The sequence below is a fragment of the Hypanus sabinus genome, unplaced genomic scaffold, assembly GCF_030144855.1.
Source record: "Hypanus sabinus isolate sHypSab1 unplaced genomic scaffold, sHypSab1.hap1 scaffold_863, whole genome shotgun sequence".
Taxonomy (NCBI): Eukaryota; Metazoa; Chordata; class Chondrichthyes; order Myliobatiformes; family Dasyatidae; genus Hypanus; species Hypanus sabinus.
In genome coordinates this window covers 81123-98540 of record NW_026781715.1, presented here as the reverse complement: position 1 = coordinate 98540, position 17418 = coordinate 81123, and the positions used below count along the sequence as shown (strand labels likewise).

At 42.5% G+C, this 17418-nt stretch overlaps 1 protein-coding gene across 1 annotated transcript; it reads right to left on the bottom strand.

Moving 5' to 3' along the window:
- Positions 1-4835: 4835 nt before the first annotated feature.
- Positions 4836-17142, bottom strand: LOC132390336 (zinc finger protein 235-like). Its single transcript, XM_059962945.1, has 2 exons — positions 17111-17142; positions 4836-12073 (listed from the first exon to the last, which is right to left on the bottom strand). The coding sequence occupies exon 2, from the start codon at positions 11700-11702 to the stop codon at positions 10734-10736; it is 969 nt and encodes a 322-aa protein (XP_059818928.1). The 5' UTR covers positions 11703-12073; positions 17111-17142; the 3' UTR covers positions 4836-10733.
- Positions 17143-17418: the final 276 nt, after the last annotated feature.

Genomic DNA, 17418 nt, shown 5'->3' with positions numbered 1-17418 from the left:
ACTGCTGGAGCTACTGATCGATGCTCCGGATCGATCTTCCAAAACCCACCTTTTTCTGTGGACACAACAAAGCTCATTCAGTGTCCAAAACCATGTGTCTGGAGGTCTATCAGCGGACCTCCTACTTATCTCACCGTGCTGAGCCCCAGCTGTCCATCAAACAGTTCCTCCCTTCTCTCTCTGTAAGAACACAGAAGCTGACAGTGTCCTTGTAAAAGTGTAAACAAGCTTGCAGAGAAACCATAACACCGTCTCCGAGCAGTCTTTCCTCTCTCTCTCGCTCTCGCTCTCTCTCTCTCGCTCTCTCTCTCTCTCTCGGTCTCTCTCTCTCTCGCTCTCTCTCTCTCTCTCTCTCTCGTGTTGAACATCTCCATCTCTCTTTTCAAAAACACAGTTCATATGGGTAATTCAGGACCCCGTCACTATACTAATAAAGATAATTGTTTTAACATCGAAACCAGACTCCGTTAGGAAAATAGATGGCTATGTGGTAGGGTAATTCTAACCAATTTCATGAGCAAGTTAAATGGTCGGTACAACATTGTGGGCCAAAGCATCGGTAAAATGTTGTAGATTTCTGTGATTCAATGAAATTCAAGGGAAATCTCCTATCCCACTGAGTGGTGACTAATTGCAACCTGTCATCTCAGGGAGGGTGAGAGAACAGCAGGGGTAGATTTTTCACATACTGATTGGAACAGAAACATAGGTAGGGACCAGCTGGGCCGAGTGGCCTCTCAAGCGAGACACGGGATTTGATACAAACTGATTTATCATTCACAGATCCACAATATTAAACACCAGTCTAGTTTAAGGCTAACATCAGCAGAACAGACTCTTCCAATGCTCAGTGACCAGGGTTCAGTCCTGGGTGCGATGAGCAGCCGCAAGAACTGCAGAATCTGACAGTAACAGTCCCTCATGAACCTGCAGCTGCCTTCAGTCACCGTGATGGTTAAACATTTAACACGGAGCTGATTTGAACTTCCTCCCTGATGTGAAGTTGCTGCTATTGCAGCATCTGGGATGATTGAGTAAAACTCTTTGCTCACTCCGGACAGAAATGTGGCCTCTATTTATTGTGAACTCACCGGAGCATCATAAGGTGGGTTAACTGAATGAGTCTTCGCACACACGGAGCAGGTGAACAGCCGCTTCCCAGAGTGAAGTTGTTGGTGTATCTGCGATGCCCGACTGAATCCCTTCCAAAATGAGAGCCAGTGAATGACGTCACACTGCTATAACGTCATGGCGATGTATCCAATCAGATCACGGACATGGACACGTGCCCGTGCTCTCCTTGTCGCGAGTGGGGCGCTGTCTTCTCCAGCATCTCCGCCTCCACATTCAAGAATCGGCGGCTTTCAAGCGCTGGTGAACTGACAGATACAGCAGAACTAACGTGTTGTTGTGTTTGTGATTCCCACAGACAAATCCTTTGCCTTTTCTACACTGTTAAAAGCTCACAAAGCACATCAGAGGGTGAAGGACAACATTTCAACTGAAATAATTTTAGTCTCCATGGTGTCTTCTGATTAAAACACTGTCACATCTCAAAACAATTTAGAGCAACAAGATTTCGTCTTTTAACTGGCCACAGTTCCGGCATCAGGCACAATATCAAACTCTCTGCTTCTCTCTCTCTGTCAAAATGGATCATTCCTCCCCTTCATCAGTCTGTGACTTGGCTCAGTTTGTCTGTCTCCTTCGCGTTCTGAGCATGCGCCACACACCCACTGAGATCACATTTTATTTACACGGCTGTGACTAGAGACTTTCTGATTATTATGTCCCTCCCGGCATTTGACGGTGGTAAACTCAGAGTCAGTAATGGTATTGACCCTCAGGAGTAGGTGATTAGGCTTTTTCGTTGGAGATCGATAAACTGCCGGTAGTGTGTGGCTGGATGAGTGGGTCGTTTCCAGACTGGAAAGGGGTAGCGTTTGGAGTTCCCCAGAGATCAGTCCCTGACCACAGTTCTTTACAATTTAATGTCCTGGCGGAGGCAGCGAGATGTGAGATGTCCCAGTCTGCTGGTGACGCAGAAAGAGTGGAGTTGGGGGAGGGGAGGCTATTCACATGCAATTTCGTAGCTTTGCAATCAGTACATAGTGCACTGTGGGGCTGCAGTTACGGGTTCCAATCTGCTAATTGGATTTGCTGACCACACTACATTGATCGGCCGAATCCCAAATATTAACGAGGCAGCGTACAGGGAAGAAGTCATCACCCCGACACAGTGGTGTCAAGAAAACAACCTCTCCCTCATTGTGACAAAAACAAAGGAGCTGGTTGTGGATTACAGGAGGAATGGAGACAGGGACCAAATTCAACATTTCCAAGTCTATTATTGACACAAAATGTACATTTTAATATTGATCATGACACAATGTATTTTATATATTGTTAATGGCATAAAAGATATTTAGATTGTTACTGACAGAGAATCGTATAATTTGTGTTCCGTGTGTTATCTGAATGTACTTGCCTGTGATGCTGCCACAAGTCAGTGTTTCTCTGTACCTGTACCTTCCCGTACTTGTGCACTTGGCAATAAATTCAACAGGACCTGAGAAATCTCAGCGAGATTTGATTCGTGATGATCATCTTGGCAGCTCGGTAGGTCGAATGTATGCGACAGTACACTGTTAAATGCAAAACCCTGAACAGTGTCGATGATCAGAGGGATCTTAGACTCCAAGTTCATCGCTCCCTGAAAGAGACTGCACAGATTGATCGGGTGCTTAAGAAGGTAAATGGCGTGGTTGTCTTTATCAGTTGAAGCATTGAGTTCAAAAGTCGGGAAGTTGTGTTGTGACTGTTTCTTTAAGAGCGCCGGCGTGAGGAGGCGGGACTATGACGTCAGGCTGACAGCGCTGACTGTGGACTGAACCAGAAGAGAGAGAGAGAGAGAGAGCGATCTGCAGACAGGCAGTCGGAGGGTGGGAGGGAGGGAGAGAGAGAGGGAGAGAGGGAGAGAGGGAGAGAGGGAGAGAGGGAGAGAGGGAGAGAGGGAGAGAGGGAGAGAGGGAGAGAGGGAGAGAGGGAGAGAGGGAGAGAGGGAGAGAGAGAGAGAGAGAGAGAGAGAGGGAAAAGCTGATCGCTTCAGTTAGTCGCAGCTGAGGCTTGGAACTCTCCTGTGCCCACAAGAGTGGGTTGATCATCGGTACACGGAACCACAACGAACGTGTGTGGCTGTCACTTCGTATAATCCATAGGAGTGGATTTTACAATATATTGTGTTAACCCTTGCCTGGGTATGTTGTGTGGTAACCCCGGGAAGACGGTGTTCCTGTGACAGGTCACTTTCATTAACTCGTATGTGGACGGATTCAGCGGATAAGATCTTAGTCGACGGTTATTTTGAAGTAACGGCTGTTTCTCTACGTTTCACCCTGGATTACAAATATCTCTTTCCTATCATTTATTCCGTGGATTACTGAACTTTCCTACTTTACCATCTCAAGACTCTGAGCATTGTTCCCTCACGCTCGATAATCTGGGGATTATATTTACACATATATACACATAATACTTTGCTTTATTTCGTTAACTTACTATGTTATAAGTAGATACTAATAAATAGAGTAGTTTTAACTTCAAAAACAGACTCCAGTGTGAACTCTATTGCTGCTGGTTCGTTTCTAAAACGACTCAGTTCGTAACACTGTTTTATAAAACTAGTTAGACCACATCTGGAGTGTTTCATACAGTTCTGGTCGCCCCCATTCTCGGAAGGATGTCGGGGCATTGGAGGGGGCGCAGAAGAGGTTTACCAGGACACTGCCTGGATTAGAGGGCATGAGCTATAACGAGAGGCTGGACAAACTTGTGTTGTTTTCTCCGGAGCGGCGCAGGCTGGGGTGAGACTGGATGGACGTTTATAAGATTACGCGAGGAATAGATAGAGTGGACAGACGATATATTTTTCCTGGGGGTTGAAATGTCTAATACATTTAAGTTGGAAGCAGTTGTGAGCGGCAAGTTTGCTTCTTTCCACAGAGTGGTGGGTAATTGGAGTCACCGCCTCCGCCGTCACGTGATCCCGCCTCCTGTTCACGTTGTTCCGTAGATCTGCAGCATCTGCGGGTCACTGCTCTACGTGTCCGTGTAGCTTCATCTTTCGCCCGTTCAGACAAGGCAGTGAGATCCGGATCTGTCACGTCCTCTCATTGTGGTGGACAATATGCTTTTTTCTGCAATATTTTCAGCATGTTTCATTCCACTGTTTTTATCTGCTGAAGTGCAGCCGATGTTTCTGGGTGTCTGACCCATTTATGTGAGAATTTAGCCTTTTGTATTTATCTGCGCTTCTCATAAATGTGTACAGTTCAGTTAAGCTTCTCTCCATTACTTCCAAAGCAACAACCCAGTCAGTCAAATAGTCGACACAACTAAAATAGTTTATTACATCTTTTTTCATTTTGTACTATTTATATAATTTAACTATGTAATAATTATATTCTTATATTAAATCACAATTGTTAAAATCTATGGTTATGAATTAGGTTCTACTGCTGCCGCAGAGACAACGCATTTCATGACACATGCCGGTGCTATTAAACCTGATTCTGATATTGATATGGGAGACCCACCACCGGTCACCTGATCCCAGTTACCGCAGGTCGTAATGCGAGATTGAAGCCTTTTCTATTTATTTGCATTCCTCAGATATGACAACAGTTCAGTTTCCTTTTGTAGTTCCAGAGCAGAAGCTCAGTCTGTCTAATATTTCCACACAATTAAAACGGGGAATTTGTATATTCTCATCAAGTACTGAGCTACAGTGAAAATCTTGCCTGACGTACCATCCACACAGATGGATACATTGCAACAGTACATTGAGCTGATATATGACAAAACAGTAACTGTAACAAAGCATTATGGCTGCAGAGAAAGTGTAGTGCAGATAGACATATGGTGCACGGTCACGTCGAGTTACATTGTGAGGTCGAGTCCATTTTGCCATTTATTTGGCTTCTAACCACAGACAGGAAGCCATCCTTCAGCCTGGTGTTACGCACTTTAAGGCTTTTGTATCTCTCCACCAACGATGGGGGAGTGGGTTTGCAGCCAGACTGTCCAGGTTATGAGGTTCTTTGAGTACATGGCCTGCTTTCCCGAGGCAAGGGAATGTAGGAAGAGTCCATGGAGTGGAGGCTTGTTTCTCTGATGTTCACTGCTCTCCAAAGTTCTCTGCAGTTCCTTGCAGTCATGGGCAGAGCAGTAGCCATACGAAGGCGTGAAGTATCGACAAGGAGCTCAGAGACCTCGGCCTTCACCCTGCCTTGTGTCGCTGGATCCTGGACTTCCTGTCAGATCGCCAGCAGGTGGTAAGAGTGGGCTCCATCTCCTCTGTCTCTCTGACCCTCAGCACACATACCCCACAGGGTTGTCTCTTTGGTCCTGTCCTTTACTTTCTGTGCACCCATGACTTGTGCTGTCACCTACAGCTCCAATCTGCTAATTAAATGTGATGACAACACTACATTGATTGGCCTAAATTCAAATAATAACTTTCAATCAATCAAATGCCTCCTGACAAGGCTCGGTCCAAACAAACTTTTCAACCTTCTTCAGGAGATTAGTCAGAGGAAGAGCGATAGCAGCAAAGTTCTTACAGAACTTACGATAATATCCATCCATTCCCAGAAACCTTGTAAGAGCCTTCTTAGCAGTCAGAATAGGAACTTGAGAAATTGCCTGGACTTTTGACCGAACAGGAGCCAACTTGCTTTGACCTACAACATAGCCAAGACAGGTCACAGTGGCATGGCCATATTCACTCTTAGCCAAGTTAACTGTAAAGCTGGCCTGGGAAAGCCTGTCAAACAGCTTCTCCACTGCAGAGATATGCTCTTCCCAAGTGTCACTCCCTGTGACTAAGTCATCAATATGGGCATCTGTGTGTTCTAATCCTCGAATTACAGGATCATTCATTCTCTGGAATGTTCCTGGAGCATTTTTCCTTCCAAAAGGTAAAACATTGTATTCACACAAACCAGATGGTGTCACAAATGCAGAAATGTCTCTACCTCTGTCCATCAATGGAACACACCAATACCTTTTCAACAGATCAATCTTTGTAAGAAATTTAGCTTTTCCAACCTTATCGGTGCAATCATCCTCCCTAGGGACAGGATGGGCATCTGCTTTTGTTACTGCATTTACCTTCCTATAATCAGTGCAAAATCTAACACTATGATCAGGTTTGAGCACAATAACACAGGGTGAGCAATCTGCTGCTAAAGGACTAATAATACCATTTTCCAGTATATATTCAATTCCCTGCTCAGGCAATTTACACTTTTCTGCATTCATGCAATATGGGTGTTGTTTAAGCGGTTTGGCTTGACCATTATCTACGTTATGTACTGCGACTGTGGGTTGCTTGGGAACAATGGGAAATACATTTTTAAACTCCAGAATTAATTTCTTCAGCTATTGTTGTTGCTTTGGCTGCAGGTGTGCCAACCTGTTATCAATGTTTTCTGGAACAACCGAGTTCATTAGCCTAACTGGGACAATGTTTGGCTTGTGAAAATTCTCAGACGAGTCAATTGTTTCATTCTCAGGGTTACCAGATTCATATGTTTTGACAACAACACTCACCGATGGTGCCTGCTTGTCAAAATAAGACTGTATCATATTTATGTGTACAACCTGTGCTGGTTTACATTGGTCGGGTGTTTTAATAACACAATTCAGATCATTAATTTGAGAGACCATTTCATACGGTCTATTGAGATTCGCCTGAGGTGGATTTGTCAACATTCTTCAACATAAGGTAAGCACCTTATCCCCCACCTGGAATTTTCTTTCCCAAGCCCTCCTATCAAACCAACACTTCACTTTGTTCTGAGAAATCTTTAAGTTTTGTCTCGCTAGACCTCAGGTGTGGAGTAGTTTATCTTTGATCTTCAAAACATAGTCTAACAACTTAACATGTACATCCCCATTAATCCTATGTTCTTTAACAAGGTCAAAGGTTCCCTCACTCTACAACCAAATACAAGCTCAAATGGAGTAAATCCCAGTGATTCCTGTACTGACTCTCTTACTGCAAACAAAAGCAAATGTATTCCTTCATTCCAGTCTTTTCCATTTTCAACACAATATGTCTTAATCATGGTTTTGAGGGCAGAATGAAATCTTTCAAAAGCCCCTTGTGATTCTGGATGGTATGCAGATGATGTAATTTGTTTAGTTCCCTGTTCATAAACTCCCTGCTGGAATAATCCAGATGTAAAATTACTTCCTTGTTCAGACTGGATTTCTTTAGGCAAACCAGAAAAAGTAAAAAATTTGGTAACAGCCTTTGCCACAGTTTTAGCTTTAATATTTCTGAGAGGTATTGCCTCTGGGAATCAGGATGTAGTACACATAATAGTTAGCAGATACTGATGGCCAGCTTTAGTCTTTGGCAAAGGGCCAGCACAATCCACTATAAATTTTGAAGAGGAGTCACTGAATGCAGGTTTAGACTACAGTGGAGCCACTGGGGTGACCTGATTAGGTTTACCCACAAGTTGACAAGTGTGACAGGTTCCGCGAAAGGTCACAACATCTGTCCTCAAATTAGGCCAGTAACATTTTTTGATAATCCTGTTTAGTTTTATTCACTCCAAAATGTCGATGTAAGGGTATAGTGTGGGCCAAAGTTAAAATTTCAGTCCTATAAACCTTAGGAACTACAACTTGGTGAACAATTGCCCATTCCTCACTCGCTGGTATAGCAGGTGGCCTCCACTTCCTCATTAACACTCCATCCTTGACATAATACCCTCCTGGCACTTTCTTAATCTCATCATTTGAGAGAGCTGTTTCTTTTAAAGCTTCAGTCTCAGGGTCTCAGATCTGTTCTGCTATAAACTCCTTCCTAGACAGGGATAAATCTTTCTCATCAGACCTACTACCTAAATCCTGTTGAAACAATGAAGGCAGAAAAGTTCCTGACAAGTCATCATAACCGGAATCCCGATTTTGGCTATCATGGGTATCAGAATCATTCTGTACAGAACCGTCTGCGTCGGCAGACTTTTTAGCCATACTTCGAGTTACTGGGCAGGAAGGATAAATGTTAAAATCCATCAGTGGGTCGTCAGTGGCTGACTTAGTTGTCAACAGCACTGCAGGAACAACTTTACCATCTGCCAGGTCATTCCCTAACAACAAAGTAACATCTCCCACCGGTAAACTGGAGCATAATCCGATCTCAACAGGTCCCGAAACCAACCCTGACTGTAAAGTTACCTTGTACAACAGCACGGAAATCATGCTGCCACGAATGCCTTTAATAAGATTTACCTCAGCAGTGTCAGTCTCATCGCCAAACTTTAGAACGCTGTCTAACGTACAGACAGACATACTTTATTGATCCCAAGGGAAATTGGGTTTGGTTATAGCCACACCAACCAAGAATAGTGAAGAAATATAGCAATATAAAACCATAAATAATTAAATAATAATAAGTTAATTATGCAAGCGGAAATAAGTCCAGGACCAGCCTATTGGCTCTGGGTGTCTGACACTCCGAGGAGGAGTTGTAAAGTTTGATGGCCACAGGTAAGAATGACTTCTTATGACACCGTGTTACATCTCGGTAGAATGAGTCTCTGGCTGAATGTACTCCTGTGTCTAACCAGTACATTATGGAGTGGATGGGAGTCATTGTCCAAAATGGCATGCAACTTGGACAGCATCCTCTTTTCAGACACCACCGTCAGAGAGTCCAGTTCCACCCCCACAACATCACTGGCCTTACGAATGAGTTTGTTGATTCTGTTGGTGTCTGCTACCCTAGCCTGCTGCCCCAGTACACAACAGCAAATATTATAGCACTGGCCACCACAGCCTCCTAGAATGAGTGACTGAGAAGCCCCAGTAACTTGGACAGCATCCTCTTTTCAGAATTTTCACTGGTACCGATTCATTTACTAATACAATCCCATCTGACATAAAATGTTCGAACCCTTCTTAACTCAGTCAGACCTCTCAGACCTTAACTGAGCCTCAACAGAATGTTCAGAACCCTCTGGGTTTATAGAAGCTTCAACACAGGCATTTGGGACTGCCTCATTTACCTTTTTACCTTTTTATTCTTCAGGACAGAACAATTATCCATCACATAACCAGCTTTCCTACAACAGTAACAAGTAGGACCAGAATATTTCTCCTTCAACTGCTTCCCTTCATCCTTACTCTTATCACTAGTCCAAACTTTAATTTCTGGTTTGCACTGGTATTCTTTTGGAAGCTCTTATTCGGGGTAAACTTAACCTTATGAGTTAAAACAAACTCATCTGCTAATCCAGCAGACTCCTGCAAAGTGGCAGCATCCTTTTCATCTGAATACATCTTTATGTCATCAGGCACGCACCTTTCGAATTCTTCAATTAAAACCAACTCCTTCTATCGGTAAAATCATCATTTATATTTTTATACGTGCATCAGTGGTCAAAACACACAGGCTTCTGAGAAGCAAATGCCAGATAAGTCTGATTCACAAATTTCGTTCAATTTCCAAATTTTTGCCTGTATGATTCTGGGACCAAATCGTAAGCTTTGAGCACAGACTGTTTCACTAGGACATAATCAGCTGCTTCATCAACTATCAAAGCAGAATAGGCCATGGCCTCCTCTACTGTCAAGATGAAGCCATACTCAGTTTGGAGGAACAACACCCTATCTACCGGCTGGGTAGCCTCCAACCTGATGGCATGAACACTGATTTCTCTAACTTCCGTTAACACCACTCCTTACCTTCTCACCCCATCCGTGATATATTTAGATTTTTTGTTCCTTCTTTCTCTAACCATCACTCTGCCTGTTCTCCAACTCCCTCTGGTGCTCCCCTCCCCCTTTCTTTCTCCCGAAGCCTCCCGTCCCATGATGCTGTCCCTTCTCCAGTTTTGTATCCCTTTTGCCAATCACCTTTCCAGCTCTCAGCTTCACCCCACCCCCTCCGGTCTTCTATCTTTCACATTTCCCCCTCACCCTCCAACTTTCAAATCTCTTACTATCTTTCCTTTCAGTTAGTCCTGACGAAGGGACTCGGCCTGAAACATCGACAGTGCTTCTCTCTATAGATGCTGCCTGGCTGCCTGGCCTACTGTGTTCCACCGGCATTTTGTGTGTTGCCCAAACTATTGAGCTCGGGGGAAATCAAGGCTTAGAATCTTGAGATGGTAAAGTAGGAAACTTCAGTTCATCCACAGAATAGGTGATGAGAGAGATATTTGTAATCCAGGGTAAATGTTGAGAGAATGCAATTATATCAAATTCCTCAGGTTCCACGGTGGTAAAATGAGAGAACAGTTGCTGTAGATTTTATCTGTCGTCATTCCAAAATCTCACATACTAATTATCACCCAAAGTGACTTGTCACAAGGGGTATCATCTTCAAGTGAATTACCACACCACACCCAGGCAAGGGTTAACACATCAGCAGTCTTCAAAGGATCCCCAAATCAGATCCACTCCTATGGATTCAACAAGGTGACCACCTCACTTTCGATGTACGGTGAAGCGATGATTAATCCACCCTTGTGGGCATAGGAAAGTTCCAAACGGTGACCCTTGGCCATTAGTTCCCTGGTTTCGATTCTTCCATTTTACCTCCTTCATCTCCGTCTGACTCTGGGTGTCTGTGTCCTTGGTTAAAACTAAACAAGCTGCAAGTCAGACTGAATAGCCTCTCTTAAAATAGCCTACAGCAAACAAAACCTAGGGATTCATAACAACGGCCACTCCCCATTGTGAACTGACTGGTGTGCCAGTAGTTGGGATGACTGAGTGAATGCTATCCCACATTCTGAGCAGGTGAACGGCTTCTCCTCGGTGTGAACTCGCTGGTGACTCTGTAGGGTGGATGACTGAGTGAATCTCCTCCCACAGACTGAGCAGCTGAACGGCTTCTCGCCAGTGTGAATTTGCAGATGTCTCTGTAGGCTGGATAAATGAGTGAATCTCTTCCTACAGACTGAGCAGATGAACGGCTTCTCCCCAGTGTGAACTCGCTGGTGATTCTGTAGGGTGGACGACTGAGTGAATCTCTCCCCACAGACTGAGCAGGTGAACGGCTTCTCCCCAGTGTGAATTTGCTGGTGTCTCTGTAGGGTGGATGAATCAGTGAATCTCTTCCCACAGACCGAGCAGGTGAATGGCTTCTCCCCAGTGTGAACTCGCTGGTGTCTCTGTAGGTTGGATGACTGAGTGAATCTCTTCCCACACTCTGAGCACGGGAACGGTTTCTCCCCAGTGTGAACTCGCTGGTGACTCTGTAGGGTGGATAACTGAGTGAATCTCTTCCCACATACTGAGCAGGTGAATGGCTTCTCCCCAGTGTGAACTTGCTGATGTCTCTGTAGGGTGGATAACTCAGTGAATCCTTTCCCACATTCTGAGCAGGAGAACGGCCTCTCCCCAGTGTGAACTCGCTGATGACTTTGTAGGTTGGATAACTCAGTGAATCTCTTCCCACATTCTGAGCAGGTGAACGGCCTCTCCCCAGTGTGAACTCGCTGATGACTCTGTAGGTTGGATAACTCAGTGAATCTCTTCCCACATTCTGAGCAGGAGAACGGCCTCTCCCCAGTGTGAACTCGCTGATGTTTCCATAGGGTGGAAGAGTGAGTGAATCTCTTCTCACAGACTGAGCAGGTGTACGGCCGCTCCCCTGTGTGAACTCGCTGGTGAGCCATTAGGTCAGATGACTGAGTGAATCCTTTCCCAGAAGTTCAACAGATGACTAACCTCTGCCAGTGTGGTATGAACTGACTGGTGTGTCCACAGGTGGGAAGACCAACTGAATCCTTTCTCACACACGCAGAACAGATGAATGGCCTTGGCCAATGTGAACTTGTTGATGTACCTTCAATTGTGATAACTGAGTGAATCCACTCCCACTGTCTGAGCAGGTGAACGGCCTTTCTCCTGTGTAAAATGACGGTTGGTCAAATGAGGAATGGTCGATTGAATCCCTTGCTCCACTTCTTAAATATCGGGACAGAGACAACAAAACGGGTGTGCCGTGTTTGAGCTGCCTGCAGACAAATTCCTTCTCATTTTTAACCTGTAAAACGATTTACAAAATCCATCAATGGGTTTAGGACAACATTACAGATGAGATTATTTGTTTGATTTGTATCACACTGTTACAGTGAGGTTCTACCCAAGTTGGACGGAGAAATCGTTTCCTGACTGCGCACAGAGTGCTGGTGTCTGGAATGACCATCAATTCCCTGATGCTCTTCCTGTCTCTATAAGAATGGGGCATTTCTGCCATCTCCAATCTGTGACCTGGTTCAGTCTGACTCTCTCCATTGGTATTATTCCCTCTTCCTGCTGAGCAGCATGGGTGCCTGACCCCCCAGTAACTGAAACAGTCTCACACAAACAGTCTTTCTTGACATGCAGCTGGGATCTTCTTTTATGTATTATTAACTGAAAGTGCCACAATTTTAAAGCCATATAAAAAATTCCTGCTGAAATAAATGGTTGGTCCACACAGCTGTTAAAAGAACTTTAAAATTTTAAAATTTTAATTCTTTTAAAATTTTAAAATTTTAAAAGAATTTTTGTAATATTTCAGGTTCTTGTAGAAAGGTACAACACAGAAACAGGCCCTTTGGACCATCTAGTTTGTGCTAAACTATTTAAATTGCCCACTCCCATACCCCTACCATCCAGGTACCTGCACAAACCTCTTAAATATTGAAATTGAGCTCACATGCCCCACTCATGATGGCTGTTCATTCCACACCCAGATGACCGTCTGTGTGAAGAAGTTTCCCCTCATGATCCCCTTAACATTTCACCTTTCACGCTTAACCCATGGCCACTGGTTGTAGTCCCACACCAATCAGTGGTAAAAGCCAGCTTGAATTTACACCTTCCCTTTAGCTGAAAATACTCAACAGGCGCTTTCTAAATGGTCACCTATGTCGATGTCATTGATAGGTCGAATAGATGCTATAAAAATGGTTATTCTACCGAAATTTTTATATATATTTCAAGCAGTTCCCTCTTTTGTTCCAAAAACATTTTTTGATAAAATAGATTCTTTGATTCTATCTTAGGTTTGGAATAATAAAAGGTCTAGAGTAAATAAAATTTATTACAAAAATCAAAAAAGATGGAGGACTGGCTTTACCAAACTTTAGGTTTTATTATTGGGCAATTAATATTCGTTATATTACTTTTTGGATTTATGATATAGACGAGCAAGTTCGCCCTTCATGGTTACAGTTGGAGGAAAATTCAGTAATGGGGTTTTCGTTAGCTTCTTTATTAGGTGATCTTCCATTTTTGCTCTCCAGAGTAGGTAGACAGTAGTAGTTATACATTAAAAATTTGGTTTCAATTTCATAGATTTTTAAAATTAAATGATTCTTTACTTCCTAGTAATATTTATTCTAATTTCTTTCTTAAACCATCAGCTTTAGATAAGGCTTTTTTAACATGGAAAATTAAGGGAATTAAAACTTTTTTAGATTTGTTTTTACAAGACTGTTTAATGTCTTTCTCACAGTTAATGGATAAATATGATATCTCTAATACACATTTTTCAGGTATTTACAGGTTAGGAATTTCTTACATGATTTTTTACTGAATTACCCCTTGGCCTGCTCTTCAAATTTGGCTTATGTTATTTTTCAGTTTAAACCTTTTCAAAAACAATTAATAGCTATCATTTATAAACAGTTAATGAATGCTCGCATGTCGCCTAATGATAGGGTTCAACGTACCTGGGAAGTAGAACTTCAACATTCACTTTCAGATAATCAATGGAGTAAAATTTATTATTTAGTCAATAGTTCATCTATCCGCTCACGCCATATTTTAATTCAGTTTAAGATAGTACACATGTCCAAAGATAAATTGGCGCATATGTTTCCGAATGTAAGCCCTATTTGTGACAGATGTAACACAGAAATGGCTACTTTAACTCATATGTTTTGCTCATGTGTAAGTTTAAATAATTTTTGGAGGGATGTGTTTGTAATATTATCTAAAGTTATAGATATTGATGTTCAATCTAATCCACTTACAGCAATTTTTGGGATTATTCCAGAGGAAGCAAGCAAAGTGACTGCTTCCGCCCAACATGTGATAGCTTTTTCAACTTTACTGGCTAGGAGAGCTATTTTGCTACATTGGAAAGAATCTAATCCACCTACTGTTTTCTATTGGCTCTCCTCCCATATGTCATGTCTAAGCTTGGAAAAATTAGAAGCCGGACATTTGATACATCCTTTAATTTCAAACAAGTTTGGCAACCTTTTATTCAATATTTTCACATGATTTAATTTATTCATATTTATTTATGTGTTTGTTTATTTATTTAAATTCTCTTTGGGGAAAATCCTTATCCATGAAGGTTCAGAGATGGCTGGAAGGATGTGCTTTTGTTCTCTTTCTCTGTTTTCTTTAATTTGATCCTCAATTGAACTGCCCAATCTTTCTTTTTCGTTCCTTTTTTTTCTCTTTCTGTTTTTTGTTTCAGCTTAGTTAGTGGGTTTTTCCCTTATCAATAAAATCTTCAATCTTTTTTTATGATTATTATGAGGAGTTGTAGTTTTTTGTTAACCATTGTATATATAGCATAATATTTTACTTATTTGATTTTGATATTATATACTTTTTGTTTTTACTATTGCTGTTTATTTGTCTGTTATATTATCTACTTGTTAAACTCCTCTTCCGATTTGTATATTCTTTATTTGGAAATCAATAAAAAAGATTGAAAAATGAATTCACAACATCTATCCCCTTCTTCCACAATCAAACCTCCCCTCAATCTTCGACATTCCAAGGAATAAAGTCCTGAGAAGATGAACTGATCTCCAAAAGTCATAAAGGTAAAAATGAAACATTCTTTTCAACATTTTAAGCAAGATTAGTGTATTATTATTGTTTTTACAATTTCAGAGTGGAAAAAAAGGAAAGGAGCACCATGCAAAAGGTAGGGAACCCCAAGAGATTTGAGCTCTCAGATAACTTTTACCAAGGTCTCAGACCTTAATTAGCTTGTTAGAGCTATGGCTTGTTCACAGTCTTCATTAGGAAAAGCCAGATGTTGCAAATTTCAAAGCTCTATAAATACCCTGACTCCACAAACCTCAGCCCAACAATTAGAGCCATGGGCTCCTCTAAGCTCCTGCCTAGCACTCTGAAAATTAAAATTCATGATGCCCACGAAGCAGTAGAAGGCTATAAGAAGACAGCAAAGAGTTTTCATGTAGCCCTTTCCTTGGTTTGTAATGTAATTAAGAAATGGCAGTTAACAGGAACGGTGGAGGTCAAATTGAGGTCTAGAAGACCAAGAAATCCTTCAAAGAGAATTGCTCGTAGGATTACTAGAAAGGGAAATCAAAACCCCTGTTTGACTGCAAAAGACCTTCAGGAATATTTAGCAGACTCTGAAGTGGTGCTGCACTGTTCTACTGTGCAGGTACACCTACACAAATATGACTTTCATGGAAGAAACATCAGAAGAAAACCTTTCCTGTGCCATCACAACAAAATTCAGCATCAGATATTTGCAAAGGAACATCTAAACAAGCCTTATGCATTTTGGAAACAAGTCCTCTGGACTGATGAAGTTTAAAAAGAACTGTTTGGCTGCAATGAGCAAAGGTATGTTTGGAGAAAAAATGGTGCAGAATTTCATGCAAAGAACACCTCTCCAACTGTTAAGCACGGGAGTGGATTGATCATGCTTTGGGCTTGTGTTGCAGCCAGTGGCACGGGGAACATTCTACTGGTAGAGGGAAGAATGAATTCCATTCAATACCAGCAAATTCTGGAAGCAAACATCACACCATCTGTAAAAAAGCTGAAGATTAAAAGAGGATGGCTTCTACAACAGGATAAAGATCCTAAATGCACCTCAAAATCCACAATGGACTACCTCAGGAAGCGCAAGCTGAAAGTTTTGCCATGGACCTCATAGTCCCCTGAGCTATACATCATAAATATCTGTGGATAGACCTCAAAAGAGCAGTGCCTGCAGGACGGCCCAAGGATCTCATAGAACTAGAAGTATTTTGCAAGGAAGAATGGGCAAAAATCCCCAAACAAGAATTGAAAGACTCTTAGCTGGCTACAGAAAGCATTTAGAAGCTGTGATACTTGCTAAAGGGGTTGCTGCTAAGTACTGACCACGCAGGGTGCCCAAATTTTCGCTTCAGGCCCTTTTCCTTTTTTATTATTTTGAAACTGTAAATGATGGATACAAAAGAGTAATCTTGCTTAAAATATTAGAGAATGTGTCATCTTTAACTTTATGCCTTTTGGAAATCAGGTCATTGTTTTACTCGCTTAGCTATTCACAGGAACAGAAAGGTGCCCAAATTTTTGCATGTCACTGTATTCAATTTTCTTGCTAAATGATGCTTTAAAAAGTCGGACTTCCAAATATCACTCTCCTTCTTCCCACTTGTAAATTATCCAGCAACTTTGCAACACCACAATATTTCCCCTGGACCCTCCCTCAGGTGTCTGACGGTGATGAACTTGGTGATGCCAATGATTATGAAGGGAAGGGCAGTAGGCTGTCTCATTGGAGTCTGGCACATTTGTGATCTGAAAGCTACTTGTTGGCCAGGGCAAAGTTAAAGTTGTTTGATATCATTGTGCACCCAGACAGAATAGGTCAAAACATTACCTCACGTGTAGAAAACTCCAGAACAAGCAACACACACAAAATGCTGGAGGAACTCAGCAGGCCGGGCAGCATCTATGGGAAAGAGTACTAATGCTGAGTTCCTCCGGCATTTTGTGTGAAATTCCTCCGGATTTACAGCAGCTGCAGGTTTTCTCTTGCTGCGGTTGGAGGAAGAACAAAGATGATTTTCTCAACAGCTGATAGAAAGATTTTGTTCTCTTTTTCCGAATTCCTAATCCTCGCATTCAGTTAGGTAGAGCTCAGCTCTGTCTGTGTGATCTATCTGCTCCCGTTCCCTGATTAGCCGGAAGCTCCCCGGGGCCCGTGTACGGATCGTGGGGCTGAGAGAGAGGAAAAAATCTGGCCTGTGCCGAGTTTACGGGCCACAGTCTCCAGTTCTTACAACCATTGTCACTCAAGTAGAGTCGAAAGAGCCCTTACCTTTCCGATCCTCCCGACATTTTGTATACTGCGCGCATGCGTAGTTATCGGAGACGGCAGCAACTCTGCGCTTGCGCATTTGATCGGTGCTGCAAACGACAGCGAAATTTTAAACGCGCGGCTTTATGGGTAATCATGGTGCCATTCAAAATTTATGCAAGCACCGCTTCCACGTCCATATCTCAGAATTTTTTTTGTGTGTGGAAAACTCAGCAGCTTTTTTAACGCAGAAAGCGGCTCCCATAAACGGTACACTCAATATCAACAAGCGCTTCGTGTATCTAATGCCAAAGTACAACCCTCTTCCA